Genomic DNA, 12,000 nt, shown 5'->3' on the forward strand with positions numbered 1-12,000 from the left:
GCAGCTCTTCCTTTCACTTCCTTCCACTCTGGTGTTGGAATAAGCCCCATCCACTTCACTGCAGCAGTTAGATTACCCAGATTCAAGTTTCTATTTGGCATGCCACTGAGTCATTTTAAGGTTCCAACTGAACGTGACGATTGTTTTCAGATTCCTGGGGAAACTTCTGCATATACCTTGCTTAGAGTCTGTTTCTCATTTGATTGGATGTTTTATGCTGCCTGTAGAAGAGAAAGCTGACAGTACACAGAAAACTGTAACTATAATTTGGTCTCCTGAGACCTCAAACTATCTCTAAAATATGTATTTACCTACATAGTTCCTGATAGGAATGACGATGTCTATCAATTTTCAGAAAAAGTTTATATTTCTAATTTATGTTTTTAACTTCTAAAAAGTACAAGTTTCTTCAACTTCATTCCTTTATGTTGAAAAATTTGTGGTTCCCAGGTTATTTCCTTGTGATCAAATGCTATTTGAAAATAGAAAGCTTGTATTCTTAGCCCTCTTTAACAAAATGTTTTCAAATGAAACAGCATTGGGAAATGCAAATCAGAACCACAAGGAGATATACCACTTTACACCTACTAAGATAGCTAAAATAAAAAAGGCAGTAATAAGTGTTGGCAAGATGTAAAAAAATTGGGATCCTCACAAAGTGGTGATGGGATTGAAATGGTATAGCCACTTCAGAAACCAGTTCCACAGTTCATTAAGAAAGTTAACATAGTCACCATGTGATCCAGCAATTCCACTCCTAGAGAATTGAAAATACATGTCCATGTAAAAACTTGTACCCAAGTATTCTAAAGATATATAGTGGTGATGGTTGCATAATTCTGTTACTATACTCAGCATAGCCACCTGCCTGGGTGGCAGGGTTTTCTGGATGTGCCGCATTCCTTAAAGCAGAAGTGGGTTTTCAGTTGTAATTGGGCCTGGAGAAGGGGGCAGTAAGAAGCTTATAAGAATCTCTTTCAGCATATTAAGTTGAATCTTACGAAATTGCTGCTACTTTATACCTTTAGTCTCCAAAAAAATAAAGTTTCATTTTATGCCTCAGAGCCCCTGGATTAGGGTATCAGGACAGGGTCTGTATGCAATGCCAGGAGATTTTGATAGGAAATTCCCTTCATTCTAAAAGAGGTGGGAGACTTATGACCATCTGTCAAAGGAGAGCAGAGTCCACTGACAGTGGAATGAATGGTTCCAGTAGTTTCATGTGGTTCATCCAAATGGAGTAGTATTCTTAAACATTTTCCATTTGCCCATATCGTCACTTTTTAAAGGTTTTTGGTCCAGGACTCACCAGAAGCCCTGCATCAAGCACAGCTCAGCCTTGAGAATGCCCCGTTCCCCCCGGGTTCAGGCCACATACTGAGCTGTTTGTTTACAGTAGTGTTTATCTTTACCCCCCCTCCCCCCATTTCTTTTTTAAAAAATATTTCAATATATTTCAGTCAGAAATTTAAAAATTAACTAGAATAAATGACATTAAAAACCTTTGGTTATTTAGAACTAGAGGCCCGGTGCACAAAAATTTGTGCACTCGGGGGGAGGATCCCTCAGCCCGGCCTGTGCCCTCTTGTAGTCTGGGACCCCTCAGAGGATGTCCACCTGCTGGCTTAGGCCGGCTCCCTGGGGGATCAAGCCTAAGCTGCCAGTCAGACATCCCTCTGGCAGCCCAGCATCCCTCAGGGGATGTCCACTTGCCAGCGGGGAGCAGGCCTAAGCTGCAGTCGGACATCCTTAGTGCTACTGAAGAGGCGGGAGAGGCTCCCACCACCACCGCTGTACTGGCAGCCATCAGCCTGGCTTGTGGCTGAGCAGAGCTCCCCCTGTGGGAGCGCACTGACCACCAGGGGGCAGCTCCTGCATTGAGCGTCTGCCCCCTGGTGGTCAGTGTGTGTCATAGTGACCAGTCATTCCCAGTTGTTCTGCTGTTAGGGTCAGTTTGCATATTACCCTTTTATTATATAGGATAGAGGCCTGGTGCATGGGTGGGGGCTAGCTGGTTTGCCCTGAATGGTGTCCCGGATCAGGGTGGGGGTCTCGCTGGGGTGCCTGGCCAGCCTGGGTGAGGGGCTGATGGGTGTTTGCAGGCTGGTCAAGCCCCCCCACCCCCAGTGGGGACCCTCACCCCATGGAGGTTTGGCCAGCCTGGATGAGGGGCTGAGGGCCGTTTTCAGGCTGGCCAAGCCCCCCGGTGACGGAAGCGCCCAGCCTCTCCTTTATTTATTTATTTTTTTATTCTGGGATTTATTTACCTTCTATAATTGAAACTTTGTAGCCTTGAGAGGAGCTCAGAGCCAGCCAGGGCAGGCAGGAGGGAAGCCTCCTGCTCGTTCCAGTTCCGTGGCCACGGCCGGCTGAAAGCAGGTATCTGGGGTTTATTTGCCTTCTATAACTGAAACTTTGTTGCTTTGAGTGGAGCTCAGAGCTGGCCGCGGCAGGAGGTATTCTTGGCTTCCTCCATCATTGGGGCAACCAAGCCTCCTGCCTGTTCCAGTTCCGTGGCTGCTGGCCGCCATCTTGGTTGGGTTAATTTGCATATAATTGCTCTGATTGGCTGGTGGGCATGGCTTAAGGTGTAGCAAAGGTATGGTCAATTTGCATGTTTGTCTTTTATTAGTGTAGATCTTCTTTCAAAAGGTTCAATATCAGAAGTCTCAGCAAGTGAGGGGGGTTGCTGTTAAAATTCTGGGTCCTCAGCTTTTAGTCAAATACATAAAATTAGTCATAAGTGAGTAAACAAAGATGAAATGAGTTGATGAATTAACCTTAACTTTTTAAGTGGTAAAACAATTTTACCTGTTGTAAATACATAGGTAAAGAGAAAATAACGTGAAGACAAGGATGGAGAAGGACCTTAAACTGAGTATAAACAGAAATAGATGAATCTATTTCAAATGAATAATACAGCTACACTGAACAGGGGGAGGAGGGCCCATGAGAACTAACCCAAATAATTCTTAAATATACATATTGACTGCTACTTTTAGGCTAAAGACAAAAGGAACTGTAGATGAATAATGTCAATTAGTTGATTAGTTTGGGGGAGTGGTTTGTTGATGTTGTTTAGCAATTCTGAAACTACTTTGTATACATTCCTGTATTGAGCAAATAAATAAATAAATGTATAGTCAATAATGTGAACTAACATTCAGAGAAGGAGTTACAAATACAGAAAGAGAAGGTTAAAATTAACCAGTTGTGTTGGGTTTGAATTAGAACTATCAGTACAAACTTGTGTTTTTAATATATCGAAATAGATGTAGATGGGAAAGTGTGTGTGTGTGTGTGTGTGTGTGTGTGCATGTACATGTAAATCTTAGAAAATTTTAGCACCGAAACAAGTGATAATAATAAATTATAAATCCTAGAGTAAAATAAGCTATGAATCACCACTGATGTATGAGTGAATTAATGAACAAATTAATGAGTAGATAGTAAACGAAGCAGAAGGGTAAGCTTTTCCTTAGAGGAGAAAAACTGATAAATACAGAAGGAATGATTAGCAAATCATCATTTGGCAACCACCGTAGTAGTGATTGCTTTAGGTAAGAATCATCAACAGATGATAAAATTTGTGGGTGAAAGTTTATTGAGAAATAAGATATTTATATAGTCTCAAAATATCTCCCTATATGAGATACTTACTAATTAAAAAGGGAAACTAGTAGCCTTACAGTGAGAAACTTGACAATTGATTAGTTATTGCTAGTAATAAGACAAAAATGATATCATGATATGCATTGAGATTGATACAAATCTCTTATTCCTGCCAAAAATGCATAACCTGAATCTAATTAAGAAGTCAGATAAACCCAAATTGAGGGTCATTGTACAAAATAAATAGCCACTGTACACTTAAAAAATGTCAATATTTTTAGGAAATCAGACTATAAAGCAGTGATTCTCAACCTTCCTAATGCCTCGACCCTTTAATACAGTTCCTCATGTTGTGGTAACCCCCAACCATAAAATTATTTTCGTTGCTACTTCATAACTGTAATTTTGCTACTGTTATGAATCGTAATGTAAATATCTGCTATGTAGGATGTATTTTCATTGTTACAAATTGAACATAATTAAAGCATAGTGATTAATCACAAAAACAATATGTAATTATATATGTGTTTTCTGATGGTTTTAGGCAACCCCTGTGAAGGGGTCGAGACCCACAGGTTGAGAACCGCTGCTATAAAGGGTAAAGGGGCATCATCCTTTCAACTTATTCTTAAACCTCTTCAAGGAGGGGAAAATAAAAGTTTGTGTGGCAAATCTGGGCAAAGGAACTCTTTATACTACATCTGCAACTTTTTTTAAAAGTCTGAAATTATTTCAAAATAAAGTATTTTTAAGAACTTAACAAAAAAACACCAACCTAGCTGGTTGAATACTCTGTGCCTGGTGTCTATCATGTCTACTACTCCTACATCTGCTCTGGCTCTACTAGTACTCCAGAGGAAATGACTTATTCTGGCTCTCTCACACTTTTTAAAAAATCATAAATTTATAAATTATACACTCTTGTAAGTTCAAGCAATACAAAATTAAACAGAATAGAAGTCATGGTGTCCCGTTCCCTCTTTCTCCTATCCCCACCACCACCACCAAAGTTTCCACTGTTAACAGGATGGTTGTCACATTATAAACATTCCTGGGCCTACACAACACAGATAGACTAATGTGTTCATACACACACACATATACAGAGTCCCCCCAAGACTACTAAACATTGTTAAGTACCTTTTTTTAAACATAATATTACCATGGGCATATTTCTTAGTAAATACATATAGCCTTGTTTTATTCTTGACTGTTTTTTTTCTCTCTCTCTAATGAATGCTTCTATTGTCCCTAAAATAATTGTCCAGGATTAATAAACCAACTTTAACGGTAGAACCATTCATAAGGACACTAGGATACCTGGTAGCTCACAGAATTGAAGCATGTACCGAATTGACAAGATTCCATCAGACATCAGGACAGCTCTGAAGACCTCAGTAGCAGGAGTTCAGAGATGTTTTCTCTAGTGGAAGACTATTAATGTGACTCCGCTCCAACCACTTTCATTTTCTATAGCTCTGCATTCACAGTTGAAATCTTCAGAACAGAAAAGCATTTTTGGTCACTTTGGGCAGCATCTGTCCCTTAAATAGTCAGCTATTGTCATGGGAGTAAGGGCACAGAACCTAGACATAGGCCTCTGGTACCCTTCCCAGGACCAACAGAAAAACCATCCCAATCAACGTCTCTTTCCAGGGAGGCTCTGGTTGCTTTATGTCTGGTCTGTTCCAGTCTCCTAAGTCCAGAAAATGGTCTTTTTAACCTTTCTATTCACAAGTAGTTCTTGAGCTGTATTTATATGTAAATGAAAAAGGATTTTTTTAAAATTCCCTGAACAGTCTTGAATGCAATAACTGACTTTCTTTGAGTTTAGAGCATTGTAGTGTGGATGACTCAAACAACAGAGATTTAATTTTCTTAGTTCTGGTGGCTAGAAAGTCTAAGATCAAGTTGTCAACAGATTCAGTAAATGCAGAACTTCAATTTTATTTTGTGTCTCTAATTGTTTTCTGTAGCTTTTGAGATTGAATCATGAGGCCTTCTAGTGATCACACGTACCAGGCATTACAAAAGTTGTTAAATAAAACTGTTCCTGTTGGTTGAGTCACCCGCAGTAAGGTGAAAGGTGGGGTTGGGGATGTGATTGGTAGAAAAGGAGGGAGGTTTGCTTATGTGGAAACACAGAAGTTTCAGGGAGAATACTAGAGGTATTTTAGCAACTATGGCTCAAAAAAGGAAACTGTGTTAACGTGATGTCTCTGTCAGTTCCAGCTGCTGTAACAAAATACCATATGTTGGATGACTCAAACAACAGAGATTTAATTTTCTTAGTTCTGGTGGCTAGAAAGTCTAAGATCAAGTTGTCAACAGATTCAGTATCTGGCAAGGACCCCCTTCCTTGCAGACCACCGGCTTCTCACTATGTGTTCACATGGCCTTTCCTTGGTGTGTGTTGTTAGTAAAAGAGATCCCTGGTATTTCTTCTTCTAAGGGTACTGATCCCATCAAAGGGGCCCCACCCTCATGACCTCATCCGAACCTAATTACTTCCCAAAGGCCCCACCTTCAATTACTATCACCTTGGGGTTAACATAGGAATTTTGGGAAGGCACAGCATTCAGTCCATAATACATAAGCATATGTATTTGAAACTGCTCTTGTTTGCTCTTAAATATACTAGACTACTTAGGATACTGTATTTGTCAACAGTGTCTATACCTCCCAGAGTTGGCCCTAGGGAGGGAGTTCAGCTCTTGAGGATCATAATGAACCTCTGTTGGTTTGGTCACAATGCTTTAGGCCTATCTTGAAGATTGTTGGCTGTCCCTGTAGCCTGTCAGGTTGGGTTGTTTCTAAGTAACTGTTCTCAAATTGATATCATAACTGCTGTCCAGAAACTGTCCTTTCTGCTCACCTTGTAAAGAAGACAACATTTACACATGGAAAAGTTTCAGTTCATTATAAGATGGGTTTTGGTGAAGTATAGGCAAGAGAGTAAAAAAGTTGATTTTGAGAGGCACAGTTTTGAGTTGGCAGTCATCTTATCCTGACAGCATTTAATGTGAAGTCACTGTGGCCAGAAAATAATCTTGTTAGGCTTTAATTAAAAGCACAAGGTATTTTTTCACGTCTCCTCCTTGTCTATCTCCCCCTTTTAAATCTCTTCCTCTTCCATATTCTCCCTACCCCACCCCCTCTGCCTCCTCTTCATCATCTTTGAACATTTAAAATGTTTTGGGCTTGGCTAATCCCTATGGATAGAAACTGAGCTGAGCAGGATATTGATTACCAAATACGGTATTGCTGCTAAAGATATCAGAGGAATGTGGCTTGTATTCTAAGCCTCCAGCCTATGAAAAAGCTGCCAAACAAATTAGGTCATTTTAACTTCTTAGCTTTTTTAATAAGGAGCTGGAACTTTGATTTGGAACATGATGGTGGTGCTATTTTCTCTCAGTGGAGGAGGGGTGTAAAGAGGGGGGTGGGAGGTGGGGGAGACTCCCTTTGGTGTGTTTTAGGACCTGAGCCACCAGCTTAGGTTATGTAGGAGGCAAGCACATGTGTGGAGCCTCAGCTGACTCTGAAACACCAGTGAAAAAGCTGAGGCATCAAATTCAGATATGCAGCCTCATTACCTGAGGCTGGAAGCTCCAGAGGACTGACCGGTCCCAGGATGTTCTCCTTGCATTGCAGTGGCCCAGGCCACAGTGCTCAGGTTGATGTGGCTCAGGTTTAGAAAAGCGGCTTCTTCATAAAGAGGTTCATGGAGTTTAGTGCTGGTGAGGACATACTGAAACTGATGGCAGGTTGTCACATGTGTGCCTGAGGGTGAGTGATGTGAACATGCAAATTCTATCACAGCATACTTTAAATGACACACGGACTGCGCTTGCCTCCCAGAAAGACCGCAGCCTTCGGGTCCATGTTTAGAAATGTTTATTCTGTTGTGATATTAGTGCTCATAGAATAAAATGCTCTTAAGTAGAGTGGATGGGAGCAAACACTGCTTCAGAATTTTGCTTTGTTCTTTTTCCTTATACTGTATACATTTTTAGCAATATAATACTAAGGTTTCCCAGATTAAAACAAAAACTGAGACCAGTTAAAATAATTTTTTTCTGTCTCATATAACGCACTTCTTTTCACTTTTTGTTGTTGGTTAGGGCTGCACAACGAGAGTCCCTTTCTTCCCCGCCCCCCGCCACACACACCTGTTTGCCACCTTCAGTTGGTTTCTTCTAAGACAGCGGTTCTCAACCTGTGGGTCACGACCCCTTTGGCGGTCGAACAACCCTTTCACAGGGGTTGCCTAAGACCATCCTGCATATCAGATACTTACATTACGATTCATAACAGTAGCAACATTACAGTTATGAAGTAGCAATGAAAATAATTTTATGGTTGGGTCACAACATGAGGAACTGTATTTAAAGGGCCAGAGGTTGAGAAACACTGTTCTAAGAGAATCTTAAATCAGGCCCACAGAGAAATTCCACCCACCAGGACATCTGGGTCAGGCTCTGGCCTTTGTTGTACCTCTCAGAGGACCTGTCTTCCCTCTCTCGCCCACTTTATTTCTCTTACTGCTGCTTCCATCCACTCACAAGCTCTTCCTCCCATCTTTGGAACTAAGCCTGTGAAATTCAGTTGTTCATCCTGATCAGCAGAGTCAGAGATTCTTCCTAATTTCCTGTGGAAATTGCTCTTGTTTTTCTTCAAGCTAATCAAGGAGAAGAGAGGGGGCTTTGGGGCCCACAGGCCTACCTGTGTTCTTTAGGATAGTCATTTTCAGAACTTCTTTCCCAAAACATATACAGACAAACCTGGGACCTAAATCTGATTTTGGTGCATATTTATACACTATACTGGGGTATCTTTTTGATGATATGGTTTGTGTTCAGAATGCCGGTTATTGGACATAGGTGTCATGAAATGATTTGTTATGCTTAGCAATGGAGGCATTCTTGGATGGTGGGAGGAGGGGCAAAATACACTTATCTTGCCCTAAATCAGCGGTTCTCAACCTGTGGGTCGTGATCATCGGAAAACACATATAGCATATCAGATATTTACATTACGATTCATAACAGTAGCAAAATTACAGTTATGAAGTAGCAATGAAAATAATTTTATGGTTGGGGGTCACCACATGAGGAACTGTATTAAAGGGTCGTGGCATTAAGAAGGTTGAGAACCACTGCAAATCTTGTATTTTATAGTGTATGTGATTTATTTCATTGAATGTTTTTGTTTTAGGTAAACTGAAATAATTAGGTCAGGGCAATTGAAATGACTATCCTCTCTCTGGCCCATACAATCTGTTGTTTCTCTGTGTAGCTAATAAGCCAGCTATAATCAAGATCAGGACTTAACCACATCAAGACATTTAGATTTTATATAAATTTATAAGGCAACTGAAATTAAATGATACTTGTGATATTGAAATCTTAAAACTGTTTAATTCCTGTCTTAGTAACTCTGAGTACATGCGTCACTGTTGTGAAAGCTCTCCAGTTAGCTAGGGATGGGAATTTCCCTCTGTAAGCTGAGGCATTGAAGAATCGCATTGTTTAAGTCAGTGTCAGTACGTGGGTCAGGCCTGGGCCTTTTAGTATATTTCAGGAGTTAGACTTTCTAGTATTGCACAGGGTTTTACACTAATCTTTTTACTCTTACTGGTAACCATTAATTGAAGTGTTTATCTGTGCTCATAATTTGCTGGTCTAAGTTTAACACTTGAATTTGAAAGTTTTTGTCCAAGAGGAAAAGCCATGAAGAAGAGTTGAAAACCCATGTAACTAAAAAAGAAATAAATGAAATCTCCCTGGCTTTCTGGACTTGTTGGGTTATGAGTTTTCATGCATTCTGTGCAAAGTAGCGAGAATGAGAGCTCTTGCTGACTTTTTTCTTTTTCAGATAGGCCAGGATTTACTGGTGTGTTTATTTTGTCATCATTCCGGTTTGACTCTAAGGAAATAAAAACATCTTCCATTTGTTCTTTTATTTCCAAAGGGCATCCGCTTCGATCCTGAAATTCCGCAAACACTACGACTAGAGTTTGCTAAGGCAAACACGAAGATGGCCAAGAACAAACTAGTAGGGACTCCAAACCCCAGTACTCCTCTGCCCAACACTGTACCTCAGTTCATTGCCAGAGAGCCATGTAAGTGGATCTACTTTTCATTTTTAAAGAAAACAAAAACGAAAAATGGATCACTAAGACTAGCTTATGTGCTGCATGTGAGAGCATACCATGGGACGGAGCTGGCTGAGGATGATGTTGAGTTCTGTGGAGAGGCTGCCTATTCGGGCTGTCCGAACTCCAGATACGGCTGTCTTGTTTGTGATTGGCTGTCTCAAATGATGGTTCGGCTAGATCAGAGCTATAACTATAAAATTTGGATGTGTTGTAGATTTCCTTAATGGTCTTAACTTTATCGTGAGTATTCCCTATTTGCCTTGGAGTGTAAACCCTTTTTTATTTCCCCATTCTTGGACATGACAGTTAGTTCTCAGCAATCACTTTATTTCATTCGTTGGAGAACATCAGTTCTGCGGTTTTGGGAAAATACAATGTTAAAAGTGAAAGAAGCGGATATTAAGAAATTTATTCTATTTTTGAGAACAGTTTGGTCATAAATCTCAGGGGGAAAGTAAACACAACAAATCATTTATATATTGAACCAATCAGTTCCAGCAAACTAATGCCAGTAAAGATTTAAGGAAATCTGGGGCTTTCTGTTTTAAATTAATTGAGTATGAACACTTGACTAATTGCTAAACAAGTATTTTACCCCACTTCATGAGCTTATATCCTTAAATGTCCAGGCTACAATTTCGGTGTTTGATTGAAAAGATTGTCTTAATTTTCTTTCTCAAGCTCAATCACTAGCAGAAGTGCGACGTGAGATGACCTCAACTTGTCCTTTCATTGCATAGCTGTGTGTGATTAACTATGGCAGGGCATTCAGGAATCCCAAATGACTTGCTGTTATTTGGAACATTCCTATACTCTCGTTCTTCATCTTCTTCTCAAACCACATGATCTTCATCTCCTTCCTGCGCTTTCTGACAATATGTTCCAACTTTTCTTATTGAAATTGAAGATCACATGGGCTCCTTTCTTCCCCTGTCATGTGCCTGTCAGATTTAATCAGGTTACTTTGGAAGTTGCAGTCATTCTGTAGCTCAGTCACTCTTGAGAAAGCTGCTGCTTGTTGGTGGAAACTAACAGATGAAAGACTTTCTCTCCCAGTGTGTTCTAGAATTTTTCTGAACACAGGAAAATTAATAGTGATAACAGAGAAAAAAAATTGTTCTTCCATGTCCTAGGGAAACGAAATCTTTATTTGGAAAGGAAATCTAAAAGAAAGTTTCATTTTAAGGTGTAGGGGCACTAAGGGAGTATGTATAGACATTTCTTTCATAATTCTGTATCCCTACAGCATCTAGCTCAGTACCTTGTATACTGCATAAATTTATAAATATTAAATAAAAAAATTTTAATTTAGCTACTTGCAGAATTATTCCATTTGTATGACTTTTTTTCTGAAAAATTTTTTCTCTTAATTAAGGCATCAGAAAAGAGTATTTGTAGGATACTTTGATTTAGAAAAGATAACCTAGAGCAGTGGTCGGCAAACTCATTAGTCAACAGAGCCAAATAACAACAGTACAGCGATTGAAATTTCTTTTGAGAGCCACATTTTTTAAACTTAAACTATATATGTAGGTACATTGTTATTAACTTAATTAGGGTACTCCTAAGGCTTAGGAAGAGCCACACTCAAGGGGCCAAAGAGCCACATGTGGCTTGCGAGCCACAGTTTGCCGACTACGGACCTAGAGTAACTCTACTTTTTGGAGAAATTGCCTGCCTCAGACAGAAGTGGAATGCTTGCCATACTTGACCCTTTCAGTTCTTTATACAGTGCTTTCTCTGAGAAGTCAGAATGTTTTCTAAGTCTGCTACAGCAGCTCTATGAAACAGATAGCCAGCAAGGTGATAGCCAGTTCACAGCAGGGTACACAGAAGCAATGGAGATGAACAAAGCAAACATCCACAAATCCCTGAAGTCACAGGAAAACTTAGCTGAGTTTAGACACTGCTTTGGCCCCCTCTGCCTACCTCCCTTCCCTGTGTACAGGACAACTCAGAAGTGCTCAGATAGTTTCTATGGTGGGGTCAAAATTTGCCTGTCAGCCCTGCTGGGGTGGCTCAGTGGTTGAGTGTTGACTCATGAACCAGGAAGTCACTTCCTGGTTGGTGCACATGCCCAGGTTGTGGGCTCGATCCCCAATAGGAGGGAGCGTGCAGGAGGCAGCTGATCATTGTTTCTATCTCTTTATCCCTCTCCCTTCCTCTTTCTCTAAAATCAATAAAAACACATTTTTTAAACAAAAAACAGCCCTTGCCTGTCTGCTCAT

The 12,000-nt window shown here is 40.3% G+C and overlaps 1 protein-coding gene across 6 annotated transcripts in view; it reads left to right on the plus strand.

Annotated features, from left to right (window-relative positions):
- The window catches only part of RBPMS (RNA binding protein, mRNA processing factor), a 167,662-nt gene that overhangs the window by 99,103 nt on the left and 56,559 nt on the right, over window positions 1-12,000 (plus strand). For all 6 annotated transcript variants that reach the window (XM_070408341.1, XM_070408342.1, XM_070408343.1 and 3 more), the window contains exon 5: window positions 9,586-9,736. In XM_070408341.1, the coding sequence (XP_070264442.1) occupies window positions 9,586-9,736 (151 nt within the window). The remainder of the gene's footprint in view (window positions 1-9,585; window positions 9,737-12,000) is intronic.

This window comes from Myotis yumanensis, unplaced genomic scaffold (assembly GCF_028538775.1).
Source record: "Myotis yumanensis isolate MYYU_CA2020_CCGP unplaced genomic scaffold, mMyoYum1.0.hap1 SCAF_3, whole genome shotgun sequence".
NCBI classification, from domain to species: domain Eukaryota; kingdom Metazoa; phylum Chordata; class Mammalia; order Chiroptera; family Vespertilionidae; genus Myotis; species Myotis yumanensis.